The sequence below is a fragment of the Chelmon rostratus genome, chromosome 2 (assembly GCF_017976325.1).
Source record: "Chelmon rostratus isolate fCheRos1 chromosome 2, fCheRos1.pri, whole genome shotgun sequence".
Classification (NCBI taxonomy): domain Eukaryota; kingdom Metazoa; phylum Chordata; class Actinopteri; order Chaetodontiformes; family Chaetodontidae; genus Chelmon; species Chelmon rostratus.
In genome coordinates this window covers 29,050,297-29,069,827 of record NC_055659.1, presented here as the reverse complement: position 1 = coordinate 29,069,827, position 19,531 = coordinate 29,050,297, and the positions used below count along the sequence as shown (strand labels likewise).

Below are 19,531 nucleotides of genomic sequence, written 5' to 3'. Positions count from 1 at the left end.
GTGACCACCCCTTCAAGTCATGATCCACTTTGTTTTAGCAAGACCTTCTTGGCATCTAGCTTCTGACACAACTTCAGGCTCCACAGTGTGAAATGTTCCTTTTTAATTCTTGGTTGACATTTGGAACGTGCCTACAAATGGTACAGTTAGCTTTACATGGCAATTTGGGGACATTGATTATACCATTAATCAAAATATGCACTGACTCATGAACAGGTAACATTCATCAAGTTGTAGAGGAGTGTAGGAGTGAGCCTCACAGACACAAAAAGAAAGGTTTGGGAGAAGAACATGAAAATTTTTGATGATTTTTTTTTATGAATTATGATTTTGATTCGGCTTCATAAACGTACAGAGACGAAAAGAGAAAGGAGAGAAACTGGAGGAAAGTAACAGATAGAAGTGGAGTTTTTGAACTGAGCACAAACACACAGGTACAGGTTAGTTCACTGGTGAATCATGAGCTAAAAGCTAAAATTTGCAATTAGTTAACAACTTTCTGTCTATTATTTATAATCAGTCCACAAGTATAATTTGGTGTTTGCCTAAAGGACCTCATAAGAAGTAGCAGTGCACTTTCTGTGGCCCTCAAGTTCAACATATTAAATGAATAACTCTCTAAGAGGTAATGCATTAAAGCAAGAGGACAATATTATTATTAATAATATTAATAATATTATTCTGATGGAGGAGATTTCTTTTTTCTTAAGACAGACTAACTGAAGTGTGTTTCTGAATAAATTCACAGCTTGATAACTTGGCTGGGGAGAAAAAAATATTATGGAGATGAAAGGATGGGTGTGTGGTGCAGTGATGAACTGCACACTGAGAACAGGGAGAATATTTCTAGGAATGAAAAGGAATTTGATGGCACTTGAGGGTTAAAATGTCCATTATTACTCAGTTTCTAGCCTAAGAAATGCAGTCTTTCTTGCCTGCTATGCGTCCTCTTTTGCACTGAAGAAGGAGCTCAGTGAGCGTCTCACAGGTTTGGCACATACTCACCTAAACGATACAGTCTTAAGAGCTGACTAGTTCAGGCAGAACAAAGCAGAAGTGTCTGATTCAGGTCAGTGTAACCTCTATCAGATGCACAAGCGTCACAGTACACATGTAATTTGTCTACTGAGAATTAAAAGCACATGTGCTTTTTGGACATACAGTGAAAAATATATATATTTATTCCCACAAGACAAATGACAACTTGAAGCCATGTGAGGAATATGGGTTGGTGATGTTGCCCTGTGAATGAATGAATGGATCACTGTCCATGGATCCATGGATCCATCCTGCTTTGTGTCAACTGTTTAGGCTGCCAGTGGTGATGTAATAATGTTGGGATTTTTTTCTTGGCACACATTAGGCTATTAAATACCAACTGAGCATTGTTTAAATGCCACAGCTGACTTGAGTATTACTGCTGACCATGTGTGTTCATGGCCACTGCTCCCATCTTCTAAAGACAGTTTCCAGCAGGATGTCACAAAGAAGGCACTGAACTGGTCCTACCAACATGACGAAGAGTTCAGTGGTCTCCACTGTCAGACTTAAGTCCATCAGTATGTCCACTGCTTGTTGGATGGTTGAACAGCATCTGAAACCCCCTCCCTCCACACATTCTGTGGCTGGAAGACAAGGTTTGGGCTGCATCAGACAATTTCTGTAAACAGATGTGTGGAAGTGATAAATTAGTATTTCAATTTTTAAAAATCTTTACACAACCATTTCTGTTCTTTTTTTTTTTTTTTACAACTGAGTGCAACACTGTGTGTGTCACCCCGTATCTAATTTTCCCATGTTCAAACAATACAGCATCTCGCTCCTCTCTATAAATTAACACTTTTCAAAGGGCCTTTGAGAGTAGCTTGCTGGAACAGCCATAAACACTTTTGCCCTGCGTCATGGTCAGACGACACATCACACAAACCATTAATTCTGAGTATTCCCGCATTCCCGAGCATTCCTTTAATCTGCAGCAGCTATGTGAGGCTACCGTATCAGCATGGACCAGATTCTCTAAGGAATGTTTTCAGCTCCTTGTAGAATCCATGCCGGGCATAATTCAGGCCTTCCTAATACAGTAACCACTGAGGTCATATCAAAAAGCGAGCACGCAAATGAAACCAGGCTGGCTGATTGGGCTGGTGCCAATTATCCAGACAGACAGTGTGCTGGAAAAATCCCCCTCTCAGAGGATTCAACTTGCCTGAGCAAGTTATGCTTTGTGCACCATTGTTAGCTAGGCCTTTTTTTTCCTCTTTGTTTTTTAATTTAACCAGATTTGGTACTCACTGTTCAGTCATCTGTGTTGAATGGTGTTGGTTTTCAGAGGGGTGTGGTGTGTGTGTGTGTGTGTGTGTGTGTGTGTGTGTGTTTCCAGATAAAGAGGGGTTTTTTCTGGAACACTGTGGACACTGTTGAGCTTTCTCTGTGTCATGGACCCAACTCAACGAAACACCGTTATTGAGAGGGTGCCCACCTGACGACCATGTAGACTGACTCACACTGCACTCTCACAGTCAAAGTTTAAAGGACGTGTTGTGTAGAACGTTCCTGATGGCAGAGCGGTTATGGATGAGCAGCTATATGTATTAATAGTGGAACTAGATAGATGTTTGTGGTGGCTGGATTTGAATAATAATTAGAGTAGCTGCCAATCTCATTCAAAGCAATATAAAACATACATATTGGATTTCCTCCAATAGTGTAAATTTTTTCATTTGTTTATTTGTTTGTTTTTTTTTTACAAACAGAGTTTTCTTTCTTGCAGAACTCAAACACAGAAAACCCAAACTGTGTGGGTATCGATGGTGTACTAGAGGCTTACTTCCAGAGCCTGCGAACTGTTCAGCTGTATGGCCCAACCAACTTTGCTCCTGTCATCAACCAGGTGGCCCGGTGAGATGCATGCACACACACACACACAGCACGCAGAAATGTGTACTATTCATACGTTCTTTTACAAAATGTGCAAATTTCCATGTCTTTCATATGCACGTGTCATTTATCTTGTGCCATCATTGAAAGCCAGCTGTTTTTGTATGCATGTCATGAATGCAAACAGAAAATACCTGAGGTCTGACTTGATGTCAGAAAGCAGGAGACGTGACATGCATACCATAGAAACAATCTGTCTATCAATCATCCTTGCCTTTTCCAGGCTGCTTTCAGGTTCTAAAGGTGCCGTGTGGAGTTTTCTTGCAAACAAACAAAAATTATGTTGACATCCAGCGTTGCTCACGTAAACATATTGTGTGTATTCCTGAGGTCCAACAAATGTGTTGAATGCATTTTTTTCTCGTAAAAATGAAACAAATGACCCAAAGGAGGCACAAAGCGACAACAAAGAGATACAAACCAATCAAAGAGACCACCAAAGACATGAAAAATGATCAAAACAGCCATAAAACAACCTTAAAGAGATGCAAAATGACCTTAAAGAAAGAGCCAGTCTGGGTGTCTTGCTCCTGTGTTGGAGAGGTGGGGGGCCTTTCACATGTGTGTATATAAAGTTGTGTTTGACATTATCTTTTACCTTGAATAAACAAGGTAACTATTGATAATGTAAAAGTTGCTATTGCTAAGGTCCAGGGCTTCATTTTACTCATTTTACATATGTGCTGCTCTTCCTTTAAACTGTGCCCCAGTCCCTATTCATCCTGCTCCTGCCTCCTTTCCATTTGCTGTTTTGGTTTCTTTTGTTTTTGTACCATACGATTAATAGCCTATGTGGTTGTAAAGTATTTGTACCTTATGCCTCACACATTTAGAGCACCTTATTACTTTATGATTATTTTTTTCTAAACAACTTTGTGCTCACACTGTAAATGCTTCAGCTCATATAAATATTGGAATAAGTTAACAAACCTTGTCCTCCTGCTGAAACCTGGATGATGCTTCCTCCTACAAGCTCATTTCAAAAACAAATGTAATTTCACCAATAAAACTTTTTTGGAGTACAGCCGGTTTTAATGGATTTTGGCTGGTTATTACCTGTTATTGTATTTTTAGCCTCCGTATAAAGCAATAATATCCTGTCCCAGTTAAGTGTGATTGTGGTTGCATAATCAAATAAAGTGTAGCAGTGCTGTGTCGTTCTCCCATCCATTCAGAGAGAGAAGTGGAAACTTTCTTCCCTCTCTCACTGTCCTCTCTCTTTTTCTGTCATTCTTCTGTTGTTTTTATGTCTCCAGATATTTTTTGTTTTGTGATCATCAGATGCACAACCCTTCCCTCACTCACTTTTCTCTTCTTTTTATCAACTTTCTCCTTCCACACCTTCACGGCTTACTCTGACTTGCTGTCGCTCTACACCTCTTTCTCCTTCACATCCTTGCTCTCCTTCCTCATTTCATGTTGTCTCTCATCTGCCACCTACACCTCCTTCTCTGGGTCCTCCCCTCCTTTCCCTTTATCTTAATCAAACTCCCCATCCTTCTCTTCTTCCTCTCCTCTTTATCCATCACTTCCTGTTACTGCTCCTCATCCTCCTTCTCCTCTTCTTTGTTGCTGTCATCCACGTGGGAGGTTTAGAGTACTGGTGAAGACGAGGAGAGAGGAGGAAGAAGATGCACAATATGATCCATACATACATACTGTACATGCTGGCCACATGCAGCTAGTCCTGCCGTTTGCACTAACTTATTGGCATTGATGACGATGACAGTGAATGAAAAATATGTTGCTTCTCTCTAACAGTTGCTGTGTATTTACATGTATTGTACAGCTAGCTTCTTTTGTCCAGTTGTAATCTATATACTGTATGTTGTCTGATGCCATGTTGTGTGTCTTTGTGGGCAGTAGAGCTGAACTGTTTATCTGTGGCGGTTGGTGAAAATACTATTTATGTTATTATTGGAAACCAGCTTACACACACAAACACAACCCGGATCATTCAAAGAGTCTGCATTTTGTTACCCTTGTCCTGCAGAACTGAAGGTTCAGAGTCTGCTCTGCAGTGAAGGCTTTGAAGTCTGCGAATCCAAAGCCTGTAACTGATGGTATAGATCATGTAGGAGCCTCTTCTGGAAACAGAGCAGATAGTTGTGTTTTGACTCATCAGCACACACATACAGTATGTCTGGCAGCTGTATACTGTGATGCATTAGAAGATTAGAGAAGGTTGTAAAAAACAAAACTGCCTTAGCAGAAATGTTCTCCTTACCTTCCTGAGCCTCTTAGATTGTGAGGAGCAGCTGAATGATGGGCAAATATTCACACTGTCTGACCAATTATTGATCTATTCTTAATGCTGAGTGCAAGGCGTTCTGTTGTGTGACTCAAGCTCAGCTGAAGTTGAAAACTCGAGTGGCCATCATTGCTGCTCTCTTAACGCTTCCTAGTTATAGGATCAGTGAGACAGCAACAGTTGAGTGTGTACCATAAAAAAAGCTCTGCAGGTGAGAAACACAGCAGTCGGGATAACTCTGAGGTGTGCACTCTGTGACTGCAGCATTTTAACATCGCTAGCACTGATCATTCTTCTCCAAATGGAAAATGTCATTAACAAATTAGATCATCATTAAGTAACTTTGCAAACTGTGTCAGGCGCTAGAAATTGCGTTGTAATCTAATCTACTGTAATGCATAAAGGAGGTGGAATCTGTTTTTATTTATGTGTATCTCTTGCGGAGGCTACGCAGCATTAAAAATGTAACTATGCATCACAGTTAAAGTGTCATGACAGAGATCCTATATCATAGAGATCTTCACAGATCCACTCGGTTCCTAGTATTCTAAACTCATGATCCATGTTTGGGAAATTATGTTTAATCTAATTCTGAAAGTCTGAAGACCTCCATTACATTTATACCACATCAACAGTATCTGTAAATCTAGATGTTTCTGTGCCTGCAAAATATTGTGGTTTCAGTCACACTCCTGCTGTTTCCTACTTTCTTTAACTTGTTCTCACTTTTCAGAGTTTATCTGTAAATGCTTCTTAAACATGCTTCCAGCAGTCTATAGCATTCCTGTCACCTGTTTTATCTGTAGCTCAAAAAGGGCATTGGCTTACAGGTAGCATTAGCGTTTTTCAGTGTAAATTTACAGGTAGCATTAGCATCATGCAGCATTAGTTACTGTCTAACCTTCTGGCATGAATTTTTATTTTTGTGGGATAAAAATATTTCACCCCATTTTTTCCATGCTTGAGGATCCCTGAAAAAATGATCCATCATATAAATGATGTTGGTTTGTTGCCTCGGGGCAACATTGTGCCATTTTTGATAAGCATCCACTACAAACAATCACAATTAGGAAACATCAAACTATCAAATAAACAAACTACTACTAACTACAATTGACACCACATTGTTTGTCACATTTCCTATAAACAAACATATAAATGACTCTGTGTGTGTGTGTGTGTGTGTGTGTGTGTGGTGTGTGTGTGTGTGTGTGTGTGTGTGTGTGTGTGGTGTGTGTGTGTGTGTGTGTGTATCAGATTTTTTTGTGTGTCCATTTCCTGTAGGTATCAGTAAAGTAAAGTAAAAACATTATTCTGCATCCGAGCACATTTTCACACCTTAGCATGACATTGCCCAAACAAAAGTGGTCGAATTGCACACAAACAACAACAGCAAAAACTGTTTTAGTGTACAAATGAAAAGAAAATAAACCATCAAATATTTACATACATCTTTACATACTCATGCATATGTTTTTATATAAAACTATTGAACTATTGAAAAATGTGAAAAAGTGATATTTACCGTGTCTTAGCAATTGGTGACTCTGTGTCCTATGTGACTTTGGTTCCTGGGAAAAGGACTGCTCCACCCCAAGACAAAAGGCCATAACCACGCCAGCCCCTCATCCTTTAGACACAGACATGACTGGTGATATTATATAGTTTTATAGGGCTACAGGGGAGGTGTGAGGTCTAAAAAGGTAGTTTGTTGCTTAAGGGCAACACCAGGCCATGGAAAGCTAACATTAGCAGTGACCCTCCATCCTCTCCCATCAATGCAACTGTTGTGCTTCTTTGTTATCTGAAGGTCCACAGCTGTTGATGTTATCCAGCTGTTTTTGTTATTTTGGAGAGTCAAAAAGGTCACACAGTTTGTCTTTCTGTGCAGTAAAGCTAGACTAATAAATTTTAATTTTAAAATGAACCACGTATGCATCTAGTGTTACACCAGTGCTATAATGAATGAGTTAAATGGAGAACTGAGCATTCCTGTGCCAGAGGAATTTACAACAGAACTGCTGGAACATCTAGTTTCAATTGGTCTATACATGTAAAAGTAGGTGACATAGATTTGTTCATAAGAACCATGTGTTACAAACATACATGTACCAAAGAGAAAGGATGCACAACAGAAAAGGCAGTGCTATCCTTTTTTATGATCCTAAAGGATAACTGAAGTGTGCACTTCTTGCAGGCTTTAGTTTGAGAGGTAACAGTGCAATTTGTTCCTGTGTTTCACCTGTTGATACCGTCATTATTTTCCCATAATTCTGCAGAGACTGTAAGAGACCTGGGGAAAAGAAGAGGAAAGAGGAAAATAGAGAAAACATTAGGGACGGACACTGAGACAGGCAGGAGGACAGACAGAGACGAATCCAGGAGACAGGAAGGCAGACAGAGAAAGAGAGACAGTTTGCCATTTTGCCTGCTCTCAGCCTCAGGCCAGACTGAGAGTGTGAGCCAATCAAACAGTGAGTCAGACAGCAGGTCTTCCTTCTCCCTGCTGGGATCCTAGCATTACCTGCAAAACACACACACACAAACACACACACACACACACACACACACACACACACACACACACACACCAGATAGTGTAGAACAGAAATACTCTATTATACAACTCTATTTTATATGGACCATTCTATGAGAAGCCTGTGCTGGCAGGGAAGGACTCTGCATCCGCTCTTGAACATGCACAGTGGAAATCCACATACTGAACAACCTGCAGAGCATAATGGTTGTACAATTTCCTGCAGAGCATGGCATTCATTCCATTCAAAAGCTCACATGTATGTGTGAATGCTGCGTGGCCCATTTTTTTATGTGTCAATCAGCAGGTAATGGAAAAAAAAACTTTAAGAAGTTACAGATTCACTTCAAACATGGAAAAAAGTCCTGTGTGAAAACACTAAGATTGTGTTCAGACTGGCATTAACACCGCAGCCCTCTCATTTCAATAAGACCACTGCATTGTTACAGCGGGGCTACTGATCCGGCAATGCATTGTGATGGCCAATCCAATCCAATTCATGGATTCTCACGCACATTCCTGATAGCAGAGTCTGAGGCTGAGCGTGCCATTGTGACAATGACCCCTTAAAACAAAAAACCTCACCTTCACTAGAACCTCCCTGCACAGGTTTCCTATTTCTGATTGTTATCAGCTACAATTAACACTAATTTTGTGAGTTAGCCGACCTTCAAAATGAATATGTTGGCTTTTGGCTGATAGCTTGATAATCAGACTGGATTGCCTTTTCATTAACTTTAATTTAATTCATTTTATTTGAGTCGATGAACAAAAGGAGATGTGGGCAGTGATGCAGAGGTCCAAGAACCAGGCTAGGTACTGAATCTGGTAAACCTGCATCACAAGCCACTGTCTGCACACTGGGCCAAAGATGAATTGTTACACAGAAAAACATCATTGTGTATCATTTTGATATTTACTCAGAAAGCAATTAACATGGATTGCCTTGTTTTTGCTGTTCAAAAGAAAGAAAGAAAAGAAAGAGAACTGGTGATAAGTCTGTCAGTACAGACAAAAGTCATTCTGCTGTCATCACTTTGTACCATCACATCAGAAATGTTACGTTACTCTGAACTATATGTCTACTCACAAACATCAGTTAATCTAATGTGTGTGTGTGTGTGTGTGTGTGTGTGTGTGTGTGTGTGTGTGTGTGTGTGTTATGATGTTAGGTGTGCTGCAGAAGTGACTGACGGCTCCCAGTACTTTGTACTGCTGATGATCACAGACGGTGTTATCTCGGACATGGCTCAGACCAAAGAGTCTGTGGTCAACGTGAGTAGACACAACACTGCAACACTGGATGTGTGGAATAAATCTGAAACAAAATATCATTTAAACTTTAAACAACGTCCAGTCAGGGAAGCTAGCTGAAAAGGAAAGAACAGAGTGTCAAACAATCACTTCAACAGGACATCAACAAGATATTTTTCTCAGGAATTGATTGAGACCAAAACAAGGCTGAAAGGACAGGAAGTATTGGACTTACATTTGTTAGGGGGCGAGAAAAATGACTTTATTTTTTAGTAATGTTGCTCTGTGCTTGCTTGATTTGTGATTAGACAACTGTTTGCTAACATATCAGCCTTAACAACTAGTTAACTAATAATATGTTGTGCTTAGAGCCTGTTCTGCTGCACCAAGTGGGCAAAAAATCAGCTACTGCTACTTGAAACTAGTAGAAAAGTAACAACATGTCATTTCAACACGAAAATAGCATCATCCATGAATATTGGGCCAAATTCATCTAAATATTTGGTGAAATTATTTTTTGTCCATACCCAGATGTTGATCTGTACCTGCATGACAGAGCTGGTCTGAGATCTGATCCAGTTGAATTATGGTTACAGTTCGAGGAATCTTGATGCTGCATGATATTTTGGAAAAGGTTCACTGTAGCCTGTATGATCAGAACAATAACCAGAGAGTGTGAAGCAGATCAGTGCAGTCAGGTTGAGGGGGGAACAAGTGAACTGTTTGGACAAACAAAGACATGAAAACGAGCTCAAAACAATTTCATATACGGTACAGGAATGTATATATAAATATACTCTACGTTCAAGTAAGTTATGCACAGTGTGTGTATTTCAGTGGAGGTGGAGCATTCTGGCTGACACCCCTCCTGTTTTTTCTCCACAGGCAGCCTCCTTACCCATGTCTATCATCATAGTGGGAGTGGGCCCTGCTGAGTTTGATGGTAAGTGTGTGCGTGTGTGTTGGGGGGTGGGGAGGATTGCCATCCATGTTGATGGGTAACAGGTCTCAGACAGAAACAATGACCAGACTAGATTCCTCTGTAGAGTCAGGAGAAAGAATGAGACAAGCAGGCTGTTCAATGCAGCTTCACTCAGCACCTTATTAGCCAAAATGCAAAACATATCTCTCTTGTTACATCTTTCTGTATTTTGTTTTCCACATTCCAATGTTTTATCAATACAAAGATCCACAATATCAAAAATAAAGCAAGTACAGAGGCTAGTTACAGTCTTTTTTGCTTTGAAAAAAAAGACATTAATGAATCCTCATTCAGTCCTTTATATTTGTGTGTGTGTGTGTGTGTGTGGTTGGCATTGTGTAAGGTAACATTTGGTATGGTGTGGGACATGGCAGCATCTGGTGTATGATCACAGGGAGCATCTGTATTTCCCTGATTGGCATTGATGGTGGTCCATAGGCCCCCACTGTGTTGTAAACTCTATGGGGTTGTTGAGAGGTTTGTACGTGGGGCCGACATAAGGCTGTTCAGTGATTGTTTTAGGTGCCACCAGTTTATCCTCTTCCTCTCTCCTTACTGGTATTCTCAGCCAATAGTGTGTTTCATTGTCATGAGAAGAGTCACTGCTTGGTATCCATTCCCTCCATTTCTTTGTATTTGACTGGCTGTTGATTGCTCTCCATTGAAGTTGTGGTTCTATTGATGGAGCGGGTAGGTGTCTTAATTCCAGTTGGTGTTTTCTGTGACTGCTGGGGCAAATCTACTGGTAAGTTGACCAATGTTTGTGAGGTCACTTGCCCACATGCCCATCAACAATCCTCTCCTTCACGACATGAAAAGTATCTTCCCATTATGATCCTAGCTAACCTGGGCCCACTCACCTGGTTCAAGGACAACACTCCTCATGTGGTGGTTAAATACCTCTTTCCCTGAGAACTTGACTGCTGGCAGGCCCACTTCTCTTCATAGCCTCTTGAAGAAGTGGCTTCTTCATCAGTAGCAAAGCCAAATATCATATCCACAGGTAAAAATGGGTGGGTGACAGCAGTGCATTGGGTAGGAGGGAAAACACCCGGTCACCTCATGCCAGGTACACTTATAGGTTGTGATGACTTGTGGTAGGTCCTCTCTCCATCTTTCCTTTTTACCTCAGGGTTCTGATCATATGAAGCAAGGTACACTGGTCCCTGAGTGACCTACTTCATTCAGATGAAAAGTCCTAGCTCAACACCGAGCCATTGCTCTGATGTATCTGTTTGCAGCACAAAAGGGAGGTGGAAGTCAGGATAACCAAGCACTGACAGATTGGACAGGATATGTATGAGCTGGTATAGGGCTCTGTGGTGCTCTCCAGTCCAGTGTATTGGGGTACTGGATGACAGCTGCACCCCTTTTCCCTACTTTTGCCTGGGATGAGACACTATGTTTTTCGCTTGCTCATACATTGGATGGACAATTCTACAGAAGTGTTGTATATATGTTCGCTAATAGCTGAGGAATCCTTGTAATTTACAGGCTTCTCGAACAGTGCTGCGGATTTTACATCTTAAAGCCTGGATAGCTTCTAGATCCTTGGGGTCGATCCAAACCCCATCAGCAGAGACCAGCCTTCCTACATAATGGACCTAGCACTTGGTCAGCCTGAGGTCTACACAGTGGTGTTGGAGGGCCCTCACGATGCAGCTCAGCACCACAATATGATCTTCACATGTTTTAGCATACCAGAGCATATTGTCGAAGTGTGGCATGCAGTAATAATCCCACAGGGATTTGAACATTTCTTGCATGCTCCTCTGAAATGCGCCTGGGGCATCTGAAAGTCCAAAGGGAATACTCACCCACTCATACAACCCCCATAGAGGGATAATGCAGATGATCCAAAATTGAGAACCAGCTCTATCCACGGAGTATGCCAATAATGTCATGAATATGTGGCAGGGGGTACCTGACTAGGGCTGTCTTTAGGTTCAGAAGCCTGTAATCAATGCAAAGCCTCAAGTTACCATCATTCTTGCAAAAAAAAACAAAAAACAAAAAACAACAAACACTGAAGCAGAGTATGGGTACTTTGATTTTACTGTCCACATTGTTGCCAATATGTCTTAGGTATACTCCTCAACTTCTTTGGAGAGGAGCTTTGGATGACTGCATAGGATTGCTGCACTTGATGTCATCCTTCAGAGTTATGCTCATTTGGAGGCTTGGAACACACCCTATGTCAGTGTCATTTTGTGTGTTGCACAGATGCATTGTTTAAATAATTCAAATATCCATATGTATATTTCATTCAGATTTCATCTGTTGTCATGCCTCTCAAAGCTTTCATGGCACTGACCTGTAAATTCACTATATTCCCATCACCAACCCCAACTTACATGCCGGTAATATCAGTCAGTCATCCACACTGTTTAATAATTTAGCAGGGGATTGTGGTAAGCCACGGACAGGAAATGTCAGCTGCAGTTCTGCAGACCAGAAAAAAAAACAACTGGAAAACCTAATCTGTTGATACTGAATAGCAAATGTGTGGAAAGTCCAGATGAGATGTTAATGACCTCAGAGCATTGAAAGGAAATCAAGAGACATTTGTTTTGTTTTTTATCATATATCCACTGTGTAAGAAGGAATGGTACTATATATGTCAGAAACTAAATAATGCAGAAGCAGAGGACATATCATCATGGAGGGACATGGCCTGTACCACCAACAGACAGAGGCAGAAGTGGCTGATTTCAAGAAATCCTACCAGTGGCTGGAAAAGGCTGGACTGAAGGACAGCACAGAAGCACTTATCATGGCTGCACAAGAGCAGGCCCTCAGTGCAGTAAAGGCAACAGTGGTACCAGTGGTAATGGGAGCTGTAACCCTCAAACTGGGAGAGTGGCTTCAGCAGATTCCAGGAACAACATCTGAGGTCTCTGTCCAGAGGAGCACAGTCCTAGGAACTGTGAATTAGTGTTCATGTGAATTAGTGTCACAAAAAAGGACAACAAATAAAAGGAGTGACATAGAAGATAAACAACACAGACATAATGGATAGACATACAGACAATTACATAAAGCAGTTATTGTCAGGAAGGTGGGGACTTAGGGGGATCTATGAGGGGGACTATGAGGGAAACTAAGGGTTGAACCCAGATGCAGACAAACAAAGGGGACGTAGAACTATGGATTTAAATTAATAAACAAATTTATTAAACACAAAACTAATTCAACATAAACCAAATCTCGGGGAAAACACAAGAACTAACTTGGAACAAGACACTTAGGACACAGAAGAGACTAGCAACTGATGTTAACATAAAACATGGCACGACTAAGACAATGCAAGGAACACACATACATGAAACATGGCACAACGACAACACTACGGTTACAAAACTAGAAAACCAAAAACGCTCCTGAAGGAGGAAAGCACAAAGGGCTATGAAAAAGGGAACTGACCAACTGAAAGAACTAGACATGAAAAACTAACAACTCAAAATTTCTTCCTAGAAAATGGAGAACAATGGCTATGCTAAGAACTGGAAAGGGAAAACAGAAACTAGGTTATTAGATCTACCAACAGAAAACACTTACAAAAGGACTATTGCGTGGGATCTCAAACAGAAGGGTAACGCAGACAACACTAAGGAACACTAACATACAACAAGGCCTAAACAGGAACAAACACAAGGCAGGAGACAACATGCGGGAACTGAGGCAAACAAAGGACAAAGACAAACCAAGGGGACAATCACACACTTCACGGCACGGACAAGAACAAAGAAACGCAACAAGGAACACTCACTTACAGGGCTATGGTAAGGCTTGGACTCTAACAAGGAACATGGGTAACAAGGATACATGGACGTGATCGTGAAGAGGGATGCTGTGGAGTTGGAGGTCAGGGTTGTGCCAAATACAAGTTTATTTGCACAGTGTTGGAGTAGAATTAAAAATCTTAATGACTTTCTGTTAGGCTGTCAGAGTTGTGGAAATTAAAGTATTTTTAAAGCGGGGGTGTTTTTTGGGGTGTTATGTGAAAGATCAGCAAATCTGAGAGTGAAATGGTTTTGCAATAGAGTTGTTTCAAGTCTATCCATGAGAAAATGTGATTGGTTTTATGGATCCATTTAACAACGTATTGTATTTGATTTTCCAGGTAGTACAAGAAGAAGTTTGGAGTACCTAGCCAGCCTTGAAGTTTACTTTTTGTAAAGTGGATGGTTTAACTTCTATTCCTTTCACTTTTGAAAGAGTCAGTAGATTCAAACAATTTATCGGTTGGTGTGACGGGTAGCATTGATTAAAAAGTAGTTCATATGGGAGAGTATTTTCATTTTGACAGCAAATCATCATTCATCATCATGAGGGAGAGAGGCAGAACCATCTAGCACCAGAGGCCATCTTCCTCTGTTATGAACAATGGAGTGTAGTCAATACTGTCAATACTCAAGTATCTAATGTTACCATTGCAAGGGATAAATTCTGTTCTGCAGAATCTCAGGTATTCTCTGAGAGAGCTAGTAAGACGGACTTGTTGCCGTTTATTGTGTGATTACAGAAATTAGAGAAGGTGTTAATGAGGTTAAAGGTTTCCTCTAGTGAAGGTAAAGGGTTCTGCAAGTACACTAAAATATCATCTGCATAGAGGCTAGTTTTATGTTGGAGGTTTGTGGCATGAACTCCTTTAATGGCATTGTTATGAAATATAGCTGCAGCAAGTGGCCCTATGAAGATAGTAAACGTTGATAGAGAGAGTTGGGATCCTTGTCTGGTGCCCCAGTGAAGTGTGAAACTCTTAAATGTGATTCAGTTTGCTGTGGCTTTTGGTGAGGTGTATGTCCTTATCCAATGGATGAATGGCTCTCCAAAGCCAAATTTGTGTAGTGAGCTTAATAAGAAAGTCCAGTTAACTTGATTGAATGCATTTTCTGTGTATACAATGATTGTTTTGAGGGTTTTTTTTGTATGACTTTAACAAGACTAAACAGTATTCTTACATTATCTGAGGCATGTCTGATAAACCTGTCCGATCTGGGTGTATGAAGGTGGAAATGACTGTTTTTAATCTGATGGCTAGGGCTTTTGTTATGATTTTTATGTCAGTGTTTATTACTGACGAAGGGTGGTAGCTAGAAGGTTGAGCTGGATATTTGTTGGGTTTGAGTCAAACTGATATGATAAATTTATTCATGTGTGAAGGAATTTGCAATGTTTTGTATTTCTGATGTTAGTCTAAATTCAGGAGGGAATCCTCAAGCCCATGTGATTTATTGCTAGGCTTCTGGAGTAGGGCTTTGTAGAGCTCATCTCATGTTAGTGCCGTGTCTAGAGTATCTGTGTCTTGCTTAGATAATTTAGGTAGGTCCAGGTTGTTAAGGAAGGACTGTATCTCTGATGGGTCTGCATAAGTGCTCGAAGAATAAAAATGACGTTAAAATATCTGAAGAATTTATTTATTAGGTGGTTAGTTTTAGGTGAATGGATTTCCGTTGACTTTGATGCAATGAGGGATTAGTACCAATACTTCAGGTGTGCAACTTTTTGTTTTTGTTTGTTGATAATCTGGCTAAACCATTGCCTGTCTGATTGCTTGATTGTGGTGTTGCTGTGTTTCCAGATCTCAGCAGTTCCGTTCATAACAAACAGGAATGAGGGCCAAAAGTAAGGAAGTATGGCCCATGTTGCTTCAAACCATCAAGTTATCATTTTATTGTACCTTTGATTTAGCATTGAGGGACAACACCTGCTTTTAGTATTATTAAGTATTATGAAGAGTTTTGATATCTGTCCTACATACCTAGGCCTATTTGCAAAATCTGTTTCCATGGAGATGTGAAAGTCTGTTTCAAAGAGAAAGTCTGGCTTCCTCTTTGTATCTTTATAGAGAACTAATGGTTTAATGTCCTCTTTCACACTAATCAAAAGCACTGTTTTGTTATTTTATGCAAATAACCACCTGCTGTACTTTGATTAAGGATTACATCTTGGAAACCAACAAAACTAATCCCATTTGATTAGAATACAGACCTCCAGTAGAGATGTTGCTGCCACCAAACATTATCTGTGGGAGAGAAGAAACCTGATGAGAAAATGATGTTGATTGATGGGGTTTAATAGTTCCTCTTACATTTCAGCTTGCAATGAAACAGACAGACACACAGGAGATTTGCAGGGGTGGGATGGGTTGTTAAGTAAAGAGGTTTGTCTTATGTAGTACTGTACAGCTCTGAGCTGTGCTGACAGACAAGTAAGTTTCCATTCATATTTTGTGATGAGTTAAATGGTAATTATTATTTGCCTTTTTTTTTCCCTTTTTTCCACTGAATGTAAGAGTCCTGGCAGATACAGACCGTGATTTTGTTTTCTATTTCCCCAAAGCCAGAGGCAGCCGCTCTCAATCTGACTGCTGAGCATGTAGAGAAATTCCTCTCTTCAAACAGAGAGAATATTTCCACAAGCTTGATATGTAATTAACCACCAACCAATAACAGCACAGCAGTCTTTAATTCAATTATCTGAGTTTTTCTTTCACAGTTCAGTGTTGAAGGAAAAATGCAGCTTCTTACAACTTTGGTTATTTTCACCTATTTTCATCAGTCTGTTCATCAGTTCTGTCAGTTATGATAGCATTGTGCAATAATGTTCTCCCAATTCAGCAGTTAAACCTAGATAACCAGTAGGATTAATGGCTGAGCTACAAACATAAACCCAAGCTTTCCTTTGAAGCTACATATCAACATTGTTATATAAAAATGGGTCAAATGATTATTTGTCATGTGAAAGATTTTGTTTGTAGTGAAGAGTGCACAGAGTATTATCACTAATTCTGCAGTTCCTCCTGGCTGTACAAAGAGCTTTGGTCTATTTTGTATCCCCGTTTTGTTTTTCTAGTCCACAAACTCTCTTTTCCAGCAGCAGCCAGCAGCTGATTTCAGGCAAAAAGCTCCAATAAATCCACTTTCCTCAGCACCATGCAGCAAACGAAGCAAATGACTAACTGAGGAACACAGAGGAGCATTTAATTATTGAAGGACCAGATCATTTTTATATTTTAAATATCTAACCTATGCAGAGATCAGACAAACAATATTTTTGTGTTTTGATATAGTCACAGCTTCAGAGATCATCATTGGCTCTGTAGCAGCTACTGTACAGGGTTCTGAAAATGAACAGACTTTTATACACTGGATTACTTCAGCCATAGAGTCTGTAGAGCATCCTGGATCCAGATTTGGCTGACACCCTGGCCTGGATGGGTCCTTATGCCACTGGATCAGCTGTTGAGGTTCCCAAACCAACCTTCCCTAATGACGTTTCTTATTAGCTCAGCACCAGTGCCAGACTGAAGCATACACTCCCACCAGGACTGACGAAAGGTGTGATAACACTAACTATGTCGAGGCCAGGGAAACTAATCACACTACTGGCATTAAGGCTGATCAAAACCCAAGAAATAGCCACAAAACCACTGCTAGTCCAAGGCCCAGGAGAAATGTTGCTATTTCCCCGTCTGACAAGCCGAGGGCCAGAGGTAATACTGGTGCCCACTCACCCGAGAAGCCAGACACCGTTCTGATTGAGGACTCTCTAACCAAGCATGTAAGAATGGCAAAGACTGAAAATCTAACTTTGAATGACACATCTGTCAGGGAGTTGCCAGTTATCATCTCGACACATCCAAGTGACTATTATTCACGTTGGATCTTTTGATGTTCTGCAAAGGAAACCTGACTTGTCAACTGTCAAAATAGGAAAGGAGGAAGGATTGCAGCCATTTTTCCTGCACTGTTTGTGTGTAATGACATTGAGCTGGGTGAATTTACATCATTTGAATATCTTGCTCTTTAGCTTAAAACAGAATTATTAGCACTGATTATTACATTGCATCCAACAAGATATTCATCGCTGTTCTTGCAGGAATTATAGATATGAGAGATTAATCCTGAATGGAGACCTGAATATACATATCAGCAAAAAAATGACTCTAAAGCTGTGGATCTTGTGAATATATTGGACAGCTTTGAATTCACCCAACATGTAAGTGAAGCCACTCATTATTTCTGACCAATACTGTGTTTTCTAATGCCTAATCTTAACAAACACTTTCTGATTAAAAAGAGATTCCATTATACGAAGACTGAAGCAACGTTTTGTAATATTATGAGATCATTTAAGTACACTGCTTTGACTGCTCTTTAAATGGCACGGTTGAACATTTCAACAATACCAAGTCATCTGCTGTAAATACTGTTGGTCCACTAAAGGTTAAAAAGAGGTCGACTGACAGAATCTGCCCATGGTTAAAAAATAGCAGTGTTAAAAAAAATTAAGATAATCTGTCGAGCAGCTAGATGGTAATACAGCACAACAACAGGCTGATATCCAACCTTCCATTCATCCTTAAGATACTGAAAAAGGTAGTTTTAGTGCAAATTAACACCTTTCTGAAAGAACATACCATTCTGGAGGTGTATGGCCATTTATAAATGAAAAGGATGCTGAAAAAATTATTCATGCCCATTATTGCATATTTACTGGCCTCCCGAAAAAAACTGAGAGACTTCAGCTCATTGAAAACTCTGCACTACTCTCTATTAACCAGAACCAAGAGGAGAGAGCATGTTAGTTAAGTTTCAGCTGCTCTGCACTGGCTTCCTTTAGCATTGACTATTGATGTTAAGGTCCTCCTCCATGTTTACAAAGGCCTAAATGGAGTAGGACCAAGCTACATTGCTGAATTACTTGTTCACTATTTGCCTTCAAGAACACTGTGATCATCTGCTGCTGGTTTATTGGAGGTTGCCAGTAACAACCGCAAGAAAACTGGGGATTCAGCCTTTGTCAATTATGACCAAAAAAATATCAGGAAAGCCAGAACGCTAAAAAAAATTTCTTCATCGTAGCCTCTAACTAGCAATGACCTCCTGATGCAAGCCTGGCGCTTTGTGCTTCCCCTCACACTGCTGCACTTCTTTAAATGTTATATTTTACTTGCTTATATGAATTCTATGTAATCTATTATCAACTTTTTATTACTACCATTCAGTGGGTTTAATTGTTTGACCTGTATTTTCAGAACGAAAAGTGCTATTCAAATACATTTTATTATTATTATCATAGTAGTAGTAGCAGTGTGTCAGTAACAATGAATGTAAATGTGAAGAAAACTCCACAGGGCTTTAATCATCATCCTCATTCAAAGCTTTTATATTTAATTTAAACTTTTTGCCACGTCTTTGAACCCTTCTTCAACATGCCATGTCACATTATATTGCACTTTTCCTGAAAGAATATCATATTGCAGGATCCAATAGCTGAACTGACAGTTATTTTTTCGAGACATATTCTAAAAATGAGCAGCTGATGAATCCATGTCTGGATCCTCCCAGCTGGACAGTTTGATCTGTGCTAAATAAAAGAAGAGGCTCTTCATGTGCTCACCATCTGAGCACCACTGAAATACATAGATGACTTTCTAAAAGTTAATTGGCAAAATGATTAGAGTTAAATCAGCAGATGAAGTAAGGTTCTAGCTGAAAGAACAGAGAACCCTCGTTGGGATCTATTATTCGGTGTGCAGGACTACTGCTGGGTCAAAGGTGAA

General features: G+C 40.1%; 1 protein-coding gene across 1 annotated transcript in view; it reads left to right on the top strand.

Annotated features, from left to right (window-relative positions):
* Positions 1–19,531, top strand: part of LOC121613881 (copine-9-like) — a 154,795-nt gene that overhangs the window by 129,784 nt on the left and 5,480 nt on the right. The window contains exons 17-19 of the mRNA XM_041947578.1: positions 2,771–2,898; positions 8,897–8,999; positions 9,864–9,921. Coding sequence (XP_041803512.1) covers positions 2,771–2,898; positions 8,897–8,999; positions 9,864–9,921 — 289 coding nt within the window. The remainder of the gene's footprint in view (positions 1–2,770; positions 2,899–8,896; positions 9,000–9,863; positions 9,922–19,531) is intronic.